Source organism: Trichosurus vulpecula, chromosome 8 (genome assembly GCF_011100635.1).
Source record: "Trichosurus vulpecula isolate mTriVul1 chromosome 8, mTriVul1.pri, whole genome shotgun sequence".
Lineage (NCBI taxonomy): Eukaryota > Metazoa > Chordata > Mammalia > Diprotodontia > Phalangeridae > Trichosurus > Trichosurus vulpecula.
Genome location: NC_050580.1, coordinates 119,783,918 through 119,806,237, shown reverse-complemented (window position 1 = coordinate 119,806,237; position 22,320 = coordinate 119,783,918). Strand labels below are relative to the sequence as shown.

The 22,320-nt window shown below is 39.6% G+C and overlaps 1 protein-coding gene across 2 annotated transcripts in view; it reads left to right on the top strand.

Moving 5' to 3' along the window:
* Window positions 1–898: 898 nt before the first annotated feature.
* ABHD17C (abhydrolase domain containing 17C, depalmitoylase) overlaps window positions 899–22,320 on the top strand; it is an 81,367-nt gene continuing 59,945 nt past the window's right edge. For both annotated transcript variants that reach the window (XM_036737204.1, XM_036737203.1), the window contains exon 1: window positions 899–1,531. In XM_036737204.1, coding sequence (XP_036593099.1) covers window positions 936–1,531 — 596 coding nt within the window. In that variant the 5' untranslated portion in view covers window positions 899–935. The remainder of the gene's footprint in view (window positions 1,532–22,320) is intronic.

Sequence of the window (22,320 nt, the reverse complement as noted above, 5' to 3'; positions counted from 1 at the left end):
CTGAGGCCATATCTCAACTCAAGTCTTCCAGAATCCGGACCCAGGGCTCTGCGCACCGGGCTCCTTCCCACTAATCCCACTAATTCATGCTACCCGTGCCCTCCCCGCCCGATCTTTCAGGAGTTGTATTCTGGGTGGACAAAGCCTCCTTCGCGTCCACAATCCTCAGGCACCCTCATTCCCACCCCACCCCCTCCAGCCCTCCGGACACGCGGCCTTCGGAAGCCGAGCCTTCGAGGTTTTTGGCGGGAGGGGGCCAAGCGGAGCTCCCCCCGGTGCTCACCCCCACCCCCGGTCAGTCTTGGGCGCGCGCTCCGATCCCCCAGGATGCCTCGGGCAGCGCGCAGGCTCCTGCGGGACGAGGCTGCGGTCCCTCCGCGCTCGCGCTCCCGCTCCCGCCGGCGCACGGGGCCGCGGCCCCGCCACGAGACGCCGGGCCCCGCCCCGCCCCGGGTCGGGGCTGCCGCCGCAGCAGCAGCGCCTCTCGGCCGGCTTAGGTGGGCTGGCTCCGGGGCTCCTGGGGGGTAGATACAGTAGCGGCCGCAGCCTAACCCGGAAGTTGTGGCGGCGGTGGCGGCGTTGGGAAGGGGGTGTGTGTGAGTGAGTGTGTGTTTGTGTGAGTGAGTGTGAGTGAAGGGGGTTGGGGTGTGTGAAGATAAGCCGGCCATGGCCGCTGCCGCCGCCGCCGCCTCCTCCCGCTTTGTGTGCTGCTGGGGCTGCTCCCGCTCCCGGGCCTGAGGCGCCGGCGCCATGCGCCCGCCGCGGGGCCGCTGCTGGTGACCTCCCTCCGGCGCCGCGCCGCGGCAGGTCGGGCCGGGCCGGGCCGAGCAGTCGGGCGGGCCCCGCCTCCGCCCTCCTCCCCCGGGCTCCAGCCACCCCTGTCCTCCGCCCCCTCCCCCTCCGCCGAGCGGGCTGGCGGGCGGCCGTCCGTCCCGATGCCCGAACCAGGCCCCAGGATGAACGGCTTCTCCCTCGGCGAGCTGTGCTGGCTCTTCTGCTGCCCGCCCTGCCCCAGCCGCATCGCCGCCAAGCTCGCCTTCCTGCCTCCCGAGCCCACCTACACCGTGCTGGCCCCGGAGCAGCGCGGGGAGCAGCCCCCGGCCCAGGCTCCGGCACCGCCGCAGCAGCAGCCGCAGCCGCAGCAGCAGCAGCCGTCCGAGGAGGCGGCGGCGGCGGCAGCTGCCGCAGCGCCCGGGGCGTGCAGCCTGCACCTGAGCGAGCGGGCGGACTGGCAGTACTCCCAGCGCGAGCTGGACGCCGTCGAGGTCTTCTTCTCCCGCACCGCCCGCGACAACCGGCTGGGCTGCATGTTCGTCCGCTGCGCGCCCAGCAGTCGCTACACGCTGCTCTTCTCGCACGGCAACGCCGTGGACCTGGGCCAGATGTGCAGCTTCTACATCGGCCTCGGCTCCCGCATCAACTGCAACATCTTCTCCTACGACTACTCGGGCTACGGCGTCAGCTCGGGCAAGCCCTCGGAGAAGAACCTCTACGCCGACATCGACGCCGCCTGGCAGGCCCTGCGAACCCGGTGAGCCGTCGGTCGGCCCCCAGGGGCCTGGGCTAGCGGGGTTTGGGCATTCCCTGAGCGGGTCGGGTCAGGAATCGGCCGTTCCGTACAGACAAAAAACCGCGGGCCAGAGCTGGTGCCTCCTCATTCCTCCCTTCCCGCCCCCCACCGGGGCTGGGACGAGGATTCCGTGGATCCTCCTCCAGGTGCTGAAGGAAGAGGGGGCGTCTGTCTAGACACTTGTGGGCTGGGAGAAGGATGGAGGGAGAGGTGACCTTAGCTTCTTCCCTTCAGGTGCTGAGGGGGAAGGGGGCTTGTGACCAAATTTATTATTATTCTTTTCCCCTCTAGCTCCAGTCTTAGAAACAAAACTCCTCGAGGTTCTTGGACAGATCTAAACTCAAAGGATTGCTTGCTTTGACACAATGTAGGGCTACTTATTAGATTCTCATCAGGTTTGCTTAGACAGTGCTCTTGTGGCTGTTAACCTAAGGTTGCAGAATATAGTGAGTGATATTTGGAGAGTAGGTCTGAATAAAATCGTTTTATGGTTGATTCTTAGGAGAAGGTACTGAAGCAACTCCCCCCCCCCCCCCCAAAAAAAAAAGTTTATCTCTTTCCCGGCAATCATAGAAGAGAGCTTCGAATCAAATGGTAAATGGAAATCTAACGAACTGCCTTCCACGTCCTTGAAGTATCCCTTTCTGGTGAAGCTTGGCATACTGGTGGTTCCCTGAAGCCCACTGTGTCCAAGAGATGGTGATAAATTGATTAGTCATTCTGTCACCTTCTATAGTCTTCAATCGTTAATCCAGATTGTGTGTGAATTTGATGTTATTGGGTGGGGAATCTTGTGTCCTTCAACTAGCTTTCACATCTGTGATAAGAAAAGACATTGATTAGTATTTAGAACTGGCAGGGAACTTGGGTTTTATTTTTGTCTAGGCCATATCTATAAGTGGGATAAATTACTTTACCTCTTCATGGCCCAGTTTCATCATCGGTAAAATATCATCAATGTATTTTCCACTCAACCTCAGGCCTCAGGTGAAGATTAATGACATGGTATCTTTTTGGGCCCTGAATTCTGTATGTGAAAAGGGCTGTTTATTGTATATAAGTACAGAATTAGATTGCTATTCCTGCTATTTGGCCTTTATTTGAGATTGGATTTTGTTAAGATTTATATATTATTGTTGTTTTTTGTATAGACGTGTGTTTATGAATGACCCTTTGCATCCCTGGATAAATGAAATAGTTTCTCAATAAGGAAGTGTGTGCCCTCATATTTAACATCTGCTGCTTACTCATGTTCTTGATGACAGTGTGACATAAGGAAGAACCTTAAATCCTGAATGTGATGTAATCATTTGGATTATAGGGTTTTTGAAATGATTCAGATGTATTTATATCACATATAGCCAAGTTAGATACAACCTACAAGTAATAAAAAGCCATGTGAGTAAATTGAGGGTTTGTAGTTTCCTGCTTGACACACCTGATCATTATTGAAGATATTATGTAAGTAAGGGCTAGTTACAGTGAAATAATTGACAATTTTTCAATTTCACACCATTTTGGATATAAGGTTACTTTTCCAAAAGTTTATGCCCAGTTTTACCCATGTCTTGGTTTATAAGCTTTAAGCAAGTCCCCTTCATTTCCCATACTTAGTCTCTTCCCTTCTACTGAATCCTTTATCACAAATATAGTTCATTGTCTAAAGTAATGTATATAAAATACTTAGAGATTCAAGGAGGGCTCAGGCATTGGTATACTTAAGGGGTTATCTATTTGATGTACATTTCACTTATCCTTACAGCATGAACCATCAAGTTAATCTGGTCCATCCTACCTTTCAAGTACTATTTTTCATTGTTATCTTACACAATCCCTCCACTTCAACCAAGTTGGGTTACCACATCTGGAATATGCCTTACACTTTTTCACCTCTATTTGCTTACATTTCTGCCATTGGTAATCTGAACTATTCCTCTACACAACTGAAATCTCGTTTCCTCCAGAAAATCTTCCCCACCAACTGAACCAAAAGTCATATCCCTTCTACTTGCAGTTATTTTCTATAACACTCACATGGCATTTTTTAATAAGTTAACTTCATTTTGCAGATTTTAAGATCTTTCTGTGTGCTAGACACTGTACTGGGTTCCGAAGACACAAAGACAAAAATGATACAGTTCCTGTCCTCAGGGATCTTATATTCAGTTGGGCAGAAACAACAGGAAAAGTAAACACCAAATATATCATCTCAAATAGATACAGAGTAATTTGAAGGGGGAGGGCATTAGAAACTTGAGGAGACAAATCAGAATAAGTCTTCTCTAAGTTTTGTAGGAAGATAGGGAATTGTAGTTGTTTCTAGCTGAGAGTATATTAGTGGTAGAGGGAGAGGCTTGTACAAAGGTATGAAGGTGATGGTTATCTAACCCTTGGGATTCAAGGAGTCAGTCAAAGTGTCACAGCATGTTAAGGAACTGGAAGGGACCTTAAAGTATATCCTCAAGTCAAACCTCTTGTTACCGATTAGGAAACAGGCCAGAGAGGTGAATTGACTTGCCCACAGATACACAGGTATGTGGCAGTCACATTCTAAATCAATCATATTCTAAATCTTTCCCTTGCACTATACTGCCTAAATACATTTCCTTGTTTGCAGTTATTTAAATATATCATATTCTCAGTTAGAATAGCATCCTCATCAAATGCCTCCCTGGAGAGCAGGGATTTTGTGATGTTTTTCATAGCATCTTGCAAAGTGTAGGCAATCAATATTTGTTGGATGAAGTAGGTAAATAAAATTATTTACTAAGCCAAACCTTTACAAAATGAATTAGACCTTATTTTATTACCAGATTTTAATGCTTAAGTGGTAGAACTAGTCAAAACAAAAGTTTTAACTCATAGGTCTTACTTTGCAAAGCTCAGATATTGTATTGAACATTTCATCACAGTGCTTCACATTTCCTTTTATCTTAAATGTATATTTTACATTAATGATATGGCATGCAATAATCATATACTGTGGAGTTTTTAAAAGTAGCTGTGTGAAATTTGGCCCACTAAGAACCAGTATTAGTTGGAAATAATAGTAGGAATATGCATATTGTTACTTCCTGTACAGTTAGAGATAATGCTCTTAGACAAAGGTATTACAAATAAAGTATAAAGACGTGTGGGGAATAGTTGCAGAAAGAGATTGAAGGGAAGTACATGAAGAACTATAATGCAACAGAAATCAGTTTTACAGATGTTTCTTAAGTGCTTGCTATATTCAAGACACTGATAGGTGCTGGAGATAAAAAAATTAAAAAAAAAAACCCTGCCCTCCATGAGTTTATTTGCTCTACAATGGGTAGGATATGTATTATAAACTGTATACAGGTAAGTATAATATAGGGTAAACTGATAAGTGCTGTGAGAAAGGGAGAAAGAGTGCTAAAGGATTTCAGAGTGAGGAGAGCACTTCCAGATGGGTGGACCAGAGCAAAGGCTTAATGGAGGAGGTGGCATTCTATCTAGAGCTTGAAAGGTGGGTAGGATTTTTACAGATAAAATAAGGAGGGCAGAGAAAATAGCAAGAATGATGGTAGCTAGAAAACGTGTTTGAGAACTAGCCATGTTTAGGGAGATGGGTAGCTAAGGTAAGGCTAGAAAGGTGGGTGGATCCAAAGTTTGGAAATATCTAAAAGCCAGGCTAGGAAATTTTTATTTTATAGACATTGAGGAACCCTCAAACTTTTTGAGTAGGAACCAGCTTAGTAAAAATAAGTTTGTATGTATTGAAAGCGAAGAGATTATAAGATTGTTAGATCAGTTTAGAAATTGTTTAGGAAAAATCAGGAAATAAAGTTCTTCCAACCCCGAGATACTTAGAGATAATGTAGGTTCAACTCATAACTGAACAAGAATCACCTGTATATTAAGTAGTCATCCAGTCTCTGCTTCTAGATCTTTAGTGTTGGGAAAACCCATCCCCTCCTAAGGCATCTCTTTCTACTTTTGTACAACTCTTTTATCAATAGAAAATTTTTTATTTTATCAACCTGAAATTTGCATCTTTGCAACTTCCATCCTTTGTTCCTAGTTTTGATCTCTGAGATTAAGCAAAACACTATCTTATTTCACGTGACTATCTACCCTTGAAGTCAGTGATCACATTTCTCCTTGGTCTTGGCAAAATATCCCATGTCTCTTCAACCAATTTTTGTTGTGTAGTGACTTCAAACTTCTTTATTGCCTTCTTTTGGATGTGCTCTAGGTTCTTAATGTACTTCCTAAGGTATCATTCTCATAACTGGATACAGTACTCTTATCATCGATTCTTAAACTGTGGTCTTGACCCCATATGGGGTGGCAAAAAATCTGGTAACAGCAAAAGGTTTCTGAACACACAACAACCAAAAATTAATTAAAAATCAACACGTAATGAAACTCAGGTGTTTCTGGCAGAGCTTGACCAAGTTCACTGCTTCTCTGTAGCTTTGTGCTCACTTTGCACCGTTCATGCCCTCAGGCCATGAAAGGACAACTGAAGCACCTACAAAAGCTGTGAAAAGGGCAGGAGTGGAAAATGTTTAAGAAGCCCTGCTCTAGATGTGGTTTCCAGTCCCCTCGTTGTGTTGTAGTTCAGTCATTTCAGGCAGTCCAACTCTTCATGACCTCATTTGGGGGTTTTTTGGCAAAGATACTGGAGTAGTTTGCCGTTTCTTCTTCCAGCTCATTTTGCAGAGGAGGAACTGAGGCAAAGAGGGATAGTTAAATAAGTGATCTGCCCAGGGTCACACAGCTAGTAAGTGTCTGAGGACAGATTTGAACTCAGGAAGAAGAGTCTTTTGGACTTCATGCCTGGCACTCTATCCACCGTGCCAACTTGCTACAATCCATATTGTTGGTAGTCCAGGCAAAAAGTTGGAAGACAGTATCTTAGAAAAAGTACTTACTTGGAAATGAGTAGCTCCTTTTGGTTAATCATTTAATCTCTCAGGATCTCAGTTACCCCACATAAAAAGAAGACAAACAAAATCATGTTTGAACTCCAAGCATTAAAATATAGTTTTAGGTAACAAAGGCCAGAGGTAGGGTGTTGACAGTGGGTAGAGGCAGTAGGAGATAAATACAGAAATACTTATGCATTAGGAATATGTGTAACTTAGGAACTAATTGGATGCGAGGGCCAAGGAATGGGGGGAAAAATGAGTCAGCAAGTATTCCTTCTCCAGTATTTGCTCTCCTTCACCCTCTGTATCCAGTTAGTTGCCAAGTCTTCCTCATTCCTCGATCTCAGCATCTCTTTCATCTTTCCCCTTTTCTTATACCACAGTCATTCTGGGTCAGTTCCTCATCCCATCTCACCCAGACTGTTGTAATGGTCTCCTGATTGGACCTCCTACTCCAGGCTAACACGCTTCTCCTACCAGGTGTCAAAAATTGATTTTTGTTTTGGTTTTTGTTTGTTTTGTTTTTGGAAGGGGGAAGGCAGGGCAGTTGGGGCTAAGTGTCTTGCCCAAGGTCACATAGCTAGTGTGTCAAGTGTCTGAGGTCATATTTGAACTCAGGTCCTCCTAACTCAAGGGCCGATGCTCTACTCACTGCGCCATCTAGCTGCCCCTGTGTCAAATTGCTATTACTAAAGCACAAGTCTGATCATATCATTCCTCTGCTCAAAAACAACCTCAGTGGCTCACCACTGCCTTTAGAATAAAATATAAATGCCTTTGTTTGGCATTTCAGTCAGTCAGTAAACATTTAAAGTACCTGCTGTGTGCCAGATACATAGGGCAGCTAGATGGCTTAGTGGATAGGGCTCGGAGCCAGGAATCAGGAATACCAGAGTTCAAATCTGGCCTCACACACTTACTAGCTTTGTGACCCTGGGCAAGTCACTTAACCTCTGTTTGCCTTCATTAACTGCAGAAGGAAATGGCAAACCATTCCAGTATCTTTCCCAAGAAAACCCCATACATACAGTATGGTATGGTCAATTGAGTCATGAAGAAGTGGACACCCTGCCAAACCCTGTGGTAAGCACTGGGAATACAAAGAAAGGAAAAAGAACAAGTCACAGTCTACTTGAGGAGACAACTTGCAAACAGCCATGTACAAATAAGTTTTAAGTGAGATAAATTGGAAATAAACAGTGAGAAGGGATCAAAGAAAGGCTTCTTGTAAAAGGTGGAATTTTAGATGGATTTGAAGGAAGCCAGGAAGTAGAGAATGAGGAGGGAGAGCATTCCAGGCCTGGGGGGACATAGAGGGAAAATGCCAGGAGTGGAGACTAGTCTTGTGTGAAGACCAGCAAGGAGGCCAGTGTCCCTAGATTGCAGAGTACATGGTGGGTGGGAGAGTGTAAGGTATTAAAAGACTGGAAAGGTCGGGTAGTAGACAGGTTATAAAGGGCTTTGAATGCCAAACAGAGGATTTTACACTTTATTTTGGACATGATAGGGAGCCACTAGAATTATTGAATAGGAGAGTGACGTGGTCAGACCGGTATCAGCTTTTGGAAGATCACTGACAGCTGAGTGGTGGATGGACTGAATTGGGGAGAGGCTTGTGTCAGGGAGACTAATCAGCAGGCTGTTGTAATAGTCCAGGTGTGAAGTGATGAGGCCCTGTACCAAGTGGTAGCAGAGTCAGAGGACAGAAGCAAGAGAATGCAAGGGATGTTTGAAAGTAAAATCGACAGGGCTTGGCAAGGGATTGGATATTGGGGGGAGGGAGGAATGAGAGACAGTGAGGGGTCAAGGGTGAGATCTAGGTTGTAAGCCTGGGTGACTGGGAGGATAGTGGTACACCAGAGAGTAATAGGGAAGTTAAGAGGAAGGTTGGGTTTGAAGAGGGAAGATGAATTCAGTTTTGGGCATTTTGAATGCTAGACACTGAGTTTGAGATGTTCAGTTGAAGATGTGATATCAAAGGTCAGTAGAGAGCTTAGCACTGGCCAAATAGATTTGAGAATCATCTGCATAGATGATAATCGAACCCATGGGAGCTGATGAGATCAAGTGAGATGGTATGTATAAAAAAGAGTGCCCAGGGTGAGTGTGCATGACCTGGATGAAGATTCAGCAAAGTAGACTGAGAAGGAACAGTCAGACAGGTAGGAAGAGAACCAGAAGAGAGTGGACTGAAAACCTAGAGAAGAGAGTTTCAGAAAGAGGGTGCCTGACAGTGTTAGACCCTATAAAGAGGTTAAGAAGAATGAGGATAGAGAAAAGGCCATTAGATTTGACAATTAAGAGATTGTTAGTACCTTTGGAGAGAGTAGTTTTGGTGGAATGATGAGGTCTGCAGCTGGGCTGTAGAAGTTAAGCAAGTGTGAGGAAAGGAAGTTGAAGCTGTTATTGTAAATGTTCTTTTTAAGATTAGCTACAAAAGACTGGAGAGATATGAGACTATTGCTAATGGAGATGGCTAATTTATCCGTGTTACAGACTGATAACAAATTACTCTCCGTTGTGCACTAACTTTGCTCAAGCCAAACCGTCCTATTTGCCCTTCTCCAAAAGTGACATTTTATCTCCCTTTTCCATGTCTTTGCACAAGCTATCCTTCATGCTTGAAATGTTCACCTTCCTCAGCTCTGCATGTTGGTGTCCTTTATTCTCTTTAAGGCTCACCTTAACAGGCCTCTTGGAAGAGGGTTTTTTTTTTTTGGTTTTTCCTAATTCTTACCCTCCACTAAAAAATCACTATATATATATATATATTTTGTTTTTGTTTTTGCATAGACCAAGTATTTACTTAGTTGTAAACATCCCCTTAGGAAAAAAAAATGTAAGTTTGTAATGTAAATGTAAATGTAAGACTGCCTTATTTTTGTCTTTGTGTCCTGATTGGCATGGAGGCCCTTAATAAATTTGTTGATTATTCCAAAGTTTTTGTTAATTCTGCTTAGAAATGCTGATGATTTTTATGCATTTATTTCATATTTTAGTTCCTTGATGACATTATTAATTATCTCAGTTAGTTTCTTCACTTATTCTCTGGGATTTTCTTAGATCACCATCATATAATCTACAAATAGAGATAATTTTACCTTCTTTTTGCCAGTGTTTATGCCTTCAATTTGAGATAGCTAAATAACACAGTGGATAGAATGCAGGGTCTGGAGTCAGCGAAATGTGAGTTCAAATCTAACCTTAGACAGCTATCAACTTTGTGACCCAGGGCAAATCACACTGTTTGCTTCAGTTTCCTCATCTGTAAAATGGAGATAATAATTGGTACCTGTGTCCCAGGATTTTTGTAAGAATGAAATGAAATAATAATTTGAAGTAATTAGCGTAGTGTGTGCTATACATATGTTAACTATTATTTAGTTGTCATATTGGTATATAGTTAGCATTCTTAGAACTATGTCATAAATGTGAGCAGAACAGACTATCCATGTTCATTCAGGGAAAGATTTTCATGTTTCCCCATTGCAAAAAATATTAGTTATAAACACATGCTTTTCCTCGCATTAAAAATGGCCCTTTCTTGCCTATGCATTTTAGGATTTGTACCATAAAATACTTTGTAGCTATTTCATATTTAATTTCCTACCTACAGATTGTTTCCTTTGAATGGAATGAACTTCCTTGAGGACAGGGACAGTTTAATCATTGTCTTGCATTTACAGCTCCTATCTCCATGCTTGGTACACAATAGACACTTGATAAATGCTATAGAATGAATGATTGAGTGAGTGAGTAAATTTATTTTGTCAGACTTTTTCATCTCTTGAAATTTTTTTCATTATATTTATGTGATTAATTATACTAATTCTTTTCCTAATTTTTGAACTATTCTTACATTCCTGGTATGCAAACATCTTAGTCATAGTGAATTATTTTGTAGATAAATTACTGTAGGTTTATACTTTTATTTACATTTTTTCATCTATGTTCTTTAGTGAGTTTATTTTTCTCATTCTCTGCTTTGTTTCTCCCTAGTTTAGGTGTCAGGACCATATTTGCCTCTTAAAAAGAGTTTGGTATAGTGCCTTTTGTTTCTACTTTTGAAAAAATTTTTGTAACATCAGTATTAATTGCTCTTTGAATGTTTGATATAATTAACTTCTAAATCCATATCGCCCAGGGTTTCCCAAGCTTGTTCAACTTATTTTTATGAGATTGGGTTAGGATATCTATTTCTTGTTTTGTTACTTTAGATATTTTTTGGTAATACTCATCAATTACCTTTGTATTTTTGGTTTTGCCGGTGTATGATTGTGTAGTTAGATAATTCATTTTACTTGTACTCTGTGAATTTAATATAGTCATTTTTTATTTTTTTATTTTAATTTTGCTTTTTTTTAAATTAAGTTGACTAAAAGCTCTTTTAACGATCAATTATCTGGCCGCAATTTTTGAGTTTATCTAATTTTCAGTATTTTTTAGTTTTTAGAGTTGCTAATGTTTTGCTAATTAGTAAGAGTTTAGAATTAGAGTTGCAAATTATTTTCTGATCTTATTAATTACATATTTAATGCATTGACCCTCACTATTTGTCAATATAATTTTCAAGAGAGAAAGATTTAGCTCTGAGGATATTTTACGTGCATCCAATGAATTTTGGTACGCTGTTAGGGTGTTGTCTTTAGCATAGTTATTGTTTCTATGGTTTGTTCTTTGGCCCATCAATCATTCAGTATATTGTCACTTTTAGTCTCTTTTTAGGTCTCTCTACCATTTATGACCTTCATTTCTTTGCATTATGGTCTGTAACATGTATTTATTTTATCTACCTTTTAATATTCTTTTATGATTTTTGCATATTTTCTTTTCGTAAAGGTGCTATGGGATGCTGAGAATGTTTACTCTTTAACATTTCCATTTAGAAATAACCATAAGTCAATTAAATCTAGTTCTTCCAACAATTCATTCCATTTTATATTTTCCTTCTTGCTTACCTTTCCATTGGAGTTATCCAGTTAGAGACAGGAATATTAAAGAGACCTACTTCTTGGTAGCTTCTAAGAACTGCATGGAATCATAGATCTCTAGAGCCAGAAGTGACCTCAGAGCTCATTTCGTCAACCTCCCACCCTCCCCACCCCCTTATTTTACATACAAGGAACTTGAAGCTCTGGAGGTTAAACAACTTGCTCACAGTAACATGGGTAGTAAGCATCAGTCATCTTTGAAGTTATGTCCTCCAACTACAGAGCTAGTGCTTTTTTTTTTTTTTTTAGCTATACCGCACTCAGCCGCTGTGATTGGTGTTGACGCATTTCGTGTATATGTGTATATATATGTGGTCTATGGAGCCTTTAAGCACAACAGTTTTCCTGTTTGTCTCTTTTGACTTTGTCAGTTTTTATTGTTACCTATCTGAGATCATGATTGCAATTCTTGCCGTTTTAAAGTTTCCTGAAGCATAATGATTTTGTGCCATCTCTTCCTTTTCAGTCTTTGTCTTTGTGTTTTAGTATTTTTATGTGTGCAGTAAATTGTTGGAATCATAAGATCACTGATCTCAGATTGGAAGAGTTTTTAGTGAGTGAATAGTTAGTTCAGTTCCTTCATTTTGCAGAGGAGGAAAGTGATTCCTAAAGAGGTAAAGTGGTGAAGGCCAGAAAGGTTAGATGAGTCACACAGGAATTGGATTAAGGTCCTCTGACTCCAACTTCCCCATATATTATACTGCACTGCCTCCTTTGGTTTTGTTTTCATCATGTATGGTACAGTGGAAAGAGCACAACTGGGAGTCCAAGGACTTGGGTATAAATCCTCACTCTTATGCTTGCTACCTTTGTAACCTGGGGTGGATTGGGCTGTAGAGAGTCTCTGAGGTCCCTTTCCATTCTTCATTTATGATCTGATGTTTACTTTTCTCTTCATTGGGGAAATCTAATGCCTATGTTGAGTGTCACAATTGTTTAGGCCTTTTCCTTCATTAAATACTTACATCTCTTGATTTACATTTAGCAAGGAGGGGTACTTCAGAGTTAGAAGCAAAGAAAGAGAAGTGATTGAAAAATCTTGGGGTGAAGGGAAGAAGAGGTGAGAGAACTTAGAAGTGATGATGTGTATCTCCAGTAAAACAGTCGTCGTTGCCTGTAAGCACCATGATGGCCAGGGTCCTGTCGTATCCAAGCTTCGTATCTTCACCTGAGGATCGGACAGTGCTTTGCATGTAGTGAATGATAAGATTTAGAAGTAGCCTTTGTGGCAATGCTAACAGAGTTTATGAGATGAATAAAAGGATTGTAGAATATATGGAATTGAGAATCTTTAACATACTAGTTACAGTGAAATGTGTGCAGATTTGTAGCTAGAAGACCTAAATTCAAGACTCACATCTTACGTACTAGTGGTATAATTTGGGACAGTCACAAAACCGTCAGTTTCCTTAGCTGTAAAATACATATAATAATACTCATCTTACCTACCTCACGGAAAATCAAATTAGAAAATGAATGGGAAAGCACTTTGTAACTCTAAAAGTTTAGGTAAATGTAGAGGTGAATACTTGAATACTCAAATTTATCTTTGATCTCATTTTTATGGATATTCCCTTCAGTGATGCAGATGCAGATTGCAGCCATCTGCTTATCAGTTCTATTCTTGCCCATGTCTTCTTCCCATAAGTTTGTCACAGGTTGTCTGCCCAGTGTACTGCTAGGCATAGCTATCACTCTCTTGACATCAAGAGCCTACTGGTGGAGTACGTAAAATTTACTGCCTAAAGGTTACTTTTCATTCTTACCACTTGACTAGCCCATCTTTTTTTCATGTACTTTTTTTGATGACTTCCTTTACTTTTTTTTAATCTCCTTTATAAAGGAGATAAATGTCTTATTTCTAATGTGTTGGCAACTAGCTTACACCCATCACTCTCCCTTGCCTAGGCTATTTTCAGTTTCATTTCTTTGGAAATAGTAGGGAATGAATGAATAAATGATGAATGAATGAATGAAAAAACATGTCACTGTGTTCTAGGTATATAGTGTGCTATAACTCAGTCATATTGGTATTAATTGGTATCAATGTTAGTATTAAAAATGAAGTGTTATAGCATGTTAAATCATAGTAACTTTATAATTGGCACATTTTTGTAACTTTATCTAGCAATATTAGATACATTGGGAAATTATACAGAGTTTGGGGGTTGGTCAGCATCGAGGGGTGTTTGAGAGATTCTAAAATGGTAGCCAGCATATTATTGAACTACCTAATCACAAGTAGAGACTGATTAGGGAAGCAAATGAAGTCTGAACAGTTTTGATGAAATAAAAAATTAAAAATGGAGTTGACAAGAACAGGTGGAGTAAGAGTAGAGGATGTATAAAGTTGACTTGAAGATGAAAAAGTGTCTTAGGTTTGTGTTTGGTTACAAAGTATTTTACATTAACCTATTTGATCCTAACAACCTGTGTTTACCTCACAGGTAGACAGTTGAAATATTATTTGCCTCAATTTATTGATGAAGAAATTGTGGCTTAGGGAGATTAAAGAACTTGTCCAGTGTTTGAGCTGGTAAACAATAGAGCCTGGACTCGTATCCAGATCTTTGGACCCCATAGTTCAGATCTCTTTCCAAGTGGGTTTACAAAGGAAACTAAGTTGGCATAGAAAGAAGAGTTCAGAATGTAAGCAGAATGGGAGAGCTCTGAAGGTTATGACGTATTTTACATTTGATTTGACTAATAGCTAAACGGTGAGGTTAAATGATAACTTTATACATATATTTCAAGTATATGTTGGAGGATGTTTGTAGAGAGACCACTTTGTAAAACCAAATTTTGTTATTACTATTCAAATGCTTTAAAAAAATCTGCCTAGGAAAACATTCTTAGATGCTAGCACTTAGTGTGTGGGTAGAAGTAAAGGATTTTGTCCTCTGTTCAGGATTAATCACAATGTTATCAAAAGGGCATAGAATGTATAGCTAGCTAGAAGAGACTGTCTGTTTAACCTCTCCCTGTTACAGATGGAAAAACTGAGGCCCAGAGAAGTAAAGTGACTCACTCACCTGATGTTACACAACCTGAAACCCAGGTCCTTTGATTTCATTTACAGTGCTCTTTCTGCCTTACCATTCCACTGAAGTACATAATGGGGAATTTTTTTCTCCTAAACAGCTTCAGATGGTTACAGTTTTTTGCTTGTGGCATTTGAATGTGAGACTTGGTTAATGGAAAGTAAAGATAATTAAACATGGAAGACAGAAGGAAAGAATAATGAAAGCAGGCAGAAATTTATTTTAGCTTCAACATTTTTAATTCATTGGAGAGAAATGAGAATTGGGACAGCTAGTGAGAAGCTTATTATAAAAGCCAAGAGGAGGGAAAAAAAAACATGTACATGAAGATTTGTTGCTAATTTTTGCATGTGTTTCCTTTATGAACATATTAGGAACATTCCAGTCCTTCACTGATTTCTGTGACATAGGTACTGGGGAAGAAACAGGATGCAGAAGGGAATGGCAGAGAGAGGAAAAAGCAGAAACAATAAAAGAGAAACTGGAGACAGTCATAATCACACAGAAAGGGAGACAAAGATAGCAAGGGAGATAAATTACAAAAAAAAAAAACCAAGTGTGCTTATTTATACCATTACTTCCTAAACTCCTCTGTTTATTTTCAGTGGAAATGAAAAATATGAAATAGAATTTTAGATGTGTGAATAAATGCACAGCATATTTTAATCTTTCTCGATTTTTAAAACTTCCTCTTTCCATAATTTATAGACATGTTATGGAAAACCCGTAAGTTGGGAATGATGTGACTACAGTGGAAGATATTTTGGACTCTGGAATATATGAAAAGTGCCTTATTTTAGTATTAAGAAGAACTTACAGAATATTGTTACTGCTCATAGTCAGTTTTCATGGACATACTCAACCTATAGAGGACTTTGTATTCCATCCTATAGGGAAAATTGAGACTGTCTTTGAAAAGTCATATGTAAAATGATCATATTTCAGATCACCAGTGTGGAACGGGAAGGCTGCTTAATGAAGTAGAAGTGGGGAAGGAGAAAAGGATCAGAAGAATAACTGTTATGCTTTCCTTGATAAATGGTTTGTGACAGCTGGCTTCTGTGTAACTGCATTTAATAGTGCGGGACTAGAGTTGATTTTAGAGAGTGGTGCCTTTGGGGTTAACTATCATTTCACAGTGATCAGGCAGAGCTCTCTCAAGGGTAATACTAATAGGAATATTCAAAGTAACTTATTGGTTATTTGGGAACTAAAATTTGGCCATTTGCCAAGTTATCTTATTTGCTGAAGATAAACTCTGCTGATAAAAGGTCATAAGAAGAGTGAGTAAGCCTTAAAGGAGGCAATTCCTACCTGATGCTTCTCTTTTCTTACTTTATAGATTTAAATGCCATACAAGTAACACTTTCATTAGTGGGGTTTCAGGGAAACGAATATGGGAAGAAAAGTTATTTTGTAGTTTACACATGGCAAAGGGATCCTTTCTGCAATTTTTGCTTATACTATTGAGCACCCCAAAGTTATGCTATTTTTATATAGCACTGGGCTAATTTATTTATTTTAGGTGAACTTATGCTTTGGTTCCTTAAATTGTTTAGCTCTCAATTTTAGGAAGGAAAATCACTACCTTTAATCACTTTGCGAGTCATCTCTTTTTACATCCTTTCTAATCAGCTTTTTAGGGAATGCATAGGTGACTTCTGACAAGAGCTAGAAACCTGATCCAGAACAGAATCTGGGATGGATGGCCCCTGGGGACAAGAGGGTGAAACCCATTTAGAACATCTGGTCACCTTACGCTAATGGGGTTATCCTCAAAAAGCTACAATTACAGCTGTCTTTTCTTAAAGTTGGCCAAGAAATCTCAGGCATGGCCTTACTTTAAAACAAAATAAAAAATCCTCCCATAATACCATTTAACTCAGATCTATCTTGCATTTTCAAGGTTTTGTGATAAACTTTATTGATATCAAATCATTTTACTATCCTAACAGGTGTATCTGCTACTTGCCAAATCATTAACACAAAAAGAACTCCTTAACAGTCATTTACAAAGAGCTAGTTTTTTAAACCAAAAGAATTCAGAGAATTCAATAAAAGGTATCCCATTTTTTTGTTTCTCCATTTTAGATTTTTAGATGGTAACAGTGAAATCTTATTTAATACTTTGAGAAATACTGAATAAAATTCTTTAAAATCAGTTACTTGCTAGGTTTTATATTTTAATTATAATTCTGTCAACTAAAACCCCTATAATTGAAATAATAATAAAATGAACATTGGATAAAACTTGTTCCATTTGATTCTCTCACAACTAAATAGGGATCATGCTATGATGAACAGATTTTAGGTACCTTGTTCCATAAAGCCCTGCACATGTTAATTGATCTTTGTATGGCTATAAATATCACAATATTGAGACCTTGTTTCTTATTTTAACACCAACTTAATAATTTTGCTCATAATATATGAAATTAAAATTTTAAATATACCAATATGGGTGGTAGGAAGAGATAAGATTCCTTTGTTTCTCTCCTGAAGAAATTTTGTACTTTGTATTCAAGGTAGATAGTTTTTTCCCCTCTTTAACCATTGATTTCTTTTTTTCAATTTAAATTGTTATACTAGAGGATCATTGATTTAGAGTTGGAAGGGACATCAAAGGCCATTTAGTCTAGTTCCATAATTTTAAAAATAAAGAAACTGAGACCAAAGTCACACAGGTAGTAAGCATCAGAGATGGGGGTTTCCACCTAGGTCCACAAACTAGAGCCAATTCTCATTCCCCACACACATACAAAGAAGGGATTTTAGTTTAAAAAAAAAAAACCGTAGGAAATAAGTTGTGATACTGGTCAAAGATCATAGAATAGAGAGTATAACTTCTTTAACTATGCCTCCATTCTAATGATTCTAGTGCCCTGTATTTCTAACTGCCTTCTGGTTGTGTTCCTTTGAATGTTCTGTGATCAACTAAAATTAGTCATTTACCCTTCTAAACTGACTCCCCTTCCTCCTTTTCTTATTTCTGTTAATAAAATCACCATTTTTCTGGTCATTCATATTTAAAACTTTTCTTATTTTTCTTCTTTACTCTTCTATAAAATCATTCATCTTGTCTGCTTGATGTCGGCTCCTCCTATTTATGTCTTCCTTTAAAATGTCTCTGGTGTCTCTTGATCATCTTATGCCTAGATTACTGTGACAACATACTTTGTTTCTCTATACCTCTCCATTTCATCCTAAAATTTACCACCAATTTAATCTGTCTAGAATACCTTTTTTTTTTGGTCAATATCAATATCATCAGATGATCACTATCACAGATTTAGAAATAGGCAGGGAAATAAGTGTCTAGAGCCAAGACAGGCCAAGCACTGTGCTAAGTGCTTTACAAATAATCTCATTTTTTGAGATGATAGCTAGAAGGGACCTTAGAATTAATGTAGTTCAGCAAACCTCTTTTACACTCTTAACTATGTACAGCAAGGCTTTAAAAGGAATACAAAGATAGACTCAACACAGATTCTAGTCTCAAGGAATTTTTAATCAAGTAAGGAAGGGAGATTTGTCACTGTGATATAAGAGATAATGAGTAAGAACTAAGTAAAAGGAGCCCAAGAGTCTGTTTAACCTAACCTAACAGGTCTGCTACCTGGCCAAGAATCCTAAAGTCATTAACATTGTGGTAGGTGGTATACTTAGAACACATGATAGCTTTCTTCAATAAGTTTACATGTAAAAACTCTAATGATCTGCTTAATTCTCTATTACTTTCCCCTTGCTTTTCCTCCCTCTAAACTGCAGAGTGAGGACAGGGACAAGTTGCTGGCATATAGTAACATAGAATTTATAGTTAGAAGGGACTTTAGAGACCAGTCCAGCCTCTTGATTTTATGGATGAGGTAACTGAGGCCCATAATGTTAAGCGACTTGGCCAGGATTATACAGTTGTTAACCATAGTGAACCTGGAATTCAAATACAGGCTCTCTAACTCCAAGAAATGTTATTTCTACCATACAGTGGCTTTTCTATGATAACATTAAATACAGATTAAATTTATACCACCTGCACATAGTCTTTGACATTTTCTACTCTATTCCCGCACCCCCATCCAACCCAAGTTTACAAAAGAACTTCCAAACACCAAAAAACTAATTAGAGCCAAAGTCAAATGGAATCTATAGCTTTTAAAATCCACCCTTTTCCAGCATTATATCTTATTGAAGGATCATTTAGAGTGGTAGCTACTTATTTATTTAAGAAAGGCATATAAGGGAAGGCATTTAGGGGCAGCTAGGTGGAGCAGTGAGTAGAACACTGGCCTTGGAGTCAGGAGAACCAGAGCTAAAATCCAGCTGAAGATGCTTGACACACTCACTAGCTGTGTGACCTTGGGCAAGTCATTTAACCCCAATTGCCCTGCCTTCCTCCAAAAAAGAAAAGAAGGATGATTTGAAGATGACTTAAAGGTGGCATTTTGATTTTTTTTTAATTTCCCATAATTTAGTGCCATCTTTTCCAATCATACTGATTCTCTGTGCTTTAGCCATCTTAGGGTGCTTGTTTTTCACAATACATGCCCTGTGCTTCTTCTGTACTTTTCCTAGTGTAATTCGTAGAATTCTCTCTTCTTCCCTTTTTTGAATTGCAATCCATCAAATTCAACTCAGACGGCATCTTCTCTAGGAAGCTTCCTCTATTCTTCCCAATCAAAGGTTTTCTCTTGAAATTTTACTTAGCATTTTGTACCTCAGTAATACATTTACCATGTATTATTTTTCATTGTATTAGCTTATGTATATTATATCTTACCAATAAATAATAAACTCCATGAGGCCAAGGACTGTTTCTTATCTAAAAATACCTCTCTCTCAGTGTATAGTAGGGGCCTAATAAATATTTGTTGAATTTAGTTTCAAGTTTGAATCTTACACAGCTCTTATCCTAGGGGAAGGAAGACCAGCCAGTTGTAACTAGTGCTTCCTGTAGAGTTTTGATATGTTTCTGCTACTAGCGCAGAGAAGTTAGGTAGTGATAGGAAAGAGGATAATGAGACTTTGATTAGAAAAACACCAATATTCATCAACAAACATGAATGTTGCCATTCAGTAAATGTTTATTAAGCACCTAGTATGTATAAGATACTGTGCTAAGTGCTGGAGATACCGAAAGAAGCAAAAGACAGTCTTTGATCCTCAATGAACTTATGGTCAAATGGGGGAGACAACATGCAAACAAATATATACAAATGTAAAACAATTAACAAAGTGAAGGCACTAGAATTAAACGGTTGGGGAAGGCTTCTAATAAAAGATGGGATTTTAGTTGAGATTTAAAGGAAACCAGGACGTTAGTAGTCATAGAGGAGGAGGGAGAGTGTTTCAGGCATAGGAAACAGTCGCCAATGAAAATGTCTGGAGGTGAGAGGTGGAATGTCTTTCTCATGGATCAGCCAGAAAGCCGGTGTCACTAGATCTGAGAGAAGGTGTCAGGAATTATGGCATAAGAAGACCGGAAAGAAAAGAAGGGGCTAGGTTATGAACGACTTTGAATGCCAAACAGAGCATTTTGTATTTGATTCTGGAGGCAATAAGAAGCCACTGGAGTTTATTGAATTGGCAGGGAGGGGACGTGATTGGTGTTGTGTTTTAGGAAAATCAGTTGAGTGGCTGCCTGGAGGATGGATTGGAGTGGAGAGAGATTGAAGCCGGCAGACCCACCAGCAGGCTGTTGCATTAGTCCAGGTGTGTGAGGCAGTGAGGACCTTCACTAGCATTGTCAGGAGAGAGAAGGAGGCATGTATGTTGCAAAGGTGAAATTAACCGGCCTTGGCAACAGATTGTATATGGGGAGTGAGAGAGAGTGAGGAGTCCAGGATGATTCCTAAGTTCGACAAAGTCTGAGGGACTAGGAGGATGGTATTGCCCTCTAAAGTAATAGGAAGCTAGGAGGGGAAGTTTTAGGGGGGAAGATAAAAAGTTCTGTTTTTAACAGTAAGTTTCAGGTGTCTACTGAATATACCATTTGAAACATCCAATAGGCAGTAGATGAGAGATTGGAGGTCAGCAAAGTTTGGTACAGGGAAGATAGATTTGAGAATCATCAGTGTAGAGAGCATATGGGAGCTAATGGGATCATCAAGTGAAACAGTAGATAGAGGGAGAAGCAAAGAAGTCCAGGAGAGAACCCTGAATGACTCCTACAGTAAGAGAGAGGAACTAGCAAAAGTGACAGAGAAGGAGCAGTCACATAGGTAGGAGGAGAACCAGGAGAGAGTGGTGCCCCAAAAACCTAGAGAGAGGAGAGTATCGAGTATTGAATGATCAATAGCATCAAAGGCTGCACTGAGATCAAGGAGAATGAAGATAGGGAAAAGGTTTTTGGATTTGGCAACTAAGAAATCATTAGTAATTTTAGGGAGAGCAGTTTGGGTGGAAAAAGAAAATCATATATGAAACAAAGAATATCATGTATACATTTTTTTATTAAGTACAAATTAAGTTTTACATGACTAACACTGCCCTGTTTGTTCATGATCCTCCTGAACATGTCTGTAACATTCATGGTGTTATCTTTCTTTTCTGCATCCCTATCCTCTGCCCCCACCAACTCCTGGTATACAAGTCCTCCCCTCATATAAATTGCCTTCCATTATAACAAGTAAGTACAGATAAGCAAAACAAAACAAAATTCACACATCAGCCATATCTCAAAATGTCTAATTTTCTCTTTCTCTTTGAAGAACGACTTTATAGTGACATCTTCATCTTTAGTGGTAATCATCAAAATTAAGCATTTGAGTGCCTACTGTGTTTAAGGATCTGTGCTAAATGTTAAGCAGTATTACCCTATAAAGGGCAGCTAGGTGGCATAGTGGATAGAGTGTCAGCCCTGGAATCAGGAGGACCTGAGTTCAAATGTGGCCTCAGATACTAGTCATGTGACTCTGGGCAAGTCACTTAACCTTGTTTGCCTCACTTTCCTCATTTGTAAAATGAGTTGGAGAAGGAAATGACAAACCACTCCAGTATCTTTGTCAAGAAAACCCCAAATGGGGTTACAGAGAGTTGGACCATGACTAAAACTACTCAACAACAAATAAAATTACCCTATAATCTCTGTCCTCAAAAAACCTACTATCTGTTTAGGGAGAAAGTACAGCTGTGTCTGTCTATCTGACCTTGCTTAAGTAACTTAACTAATCTGAGCCTCAGTTTCCTTATCTAAAAGGGACTGGACCTGATAATCTCAGAAGTACCTTTTAGCTTTAAAAAATCCATGCAGCTTTTGTTGGTATAATTCACAAATACAATAGGAGTTAAGAGGAAACCCTTTCCATGATACCCCTGCACTAAAATGTAATTGTTAACATAGGCAAACATTAAACAACCTGTTTGAAAGGCCACAAAATGAGGACTGTGCTCAGCTAATGATACTGACAGCATGCCAAACTGTAATTGGTTTATGAAATCGTAATGTAAGAAATAAAGTAAATTGATTGTTGTCCCAATAACATAGGGACATTTTAGGGGGAGTCTACAAGAGGCAACCTTTTTGTGTTTTTCTTGATAATGGAATTTATTTGAAATAGAAGTGTGTTTGCTCTTTGCTTTTTTCACCACAGCATAAAAAGAATGAGTATGGATTTAGAACTGAAAGAATCTGTCTTACAGTTACCATGCCAACTTAAATCTTGTTAATGTTAAATCAACTCCATCTCATGAAACTTCTGAAATCGAGATGGGGAATAGAGAAGCCTTCTCTCTAGTTATTTTGTATGTGTATCTGTTCTTTATAGTGATGGGTAAGCAATGACAGATTTACAAGATTAAAAGGAAGAGTAGAGTTAGTTTGC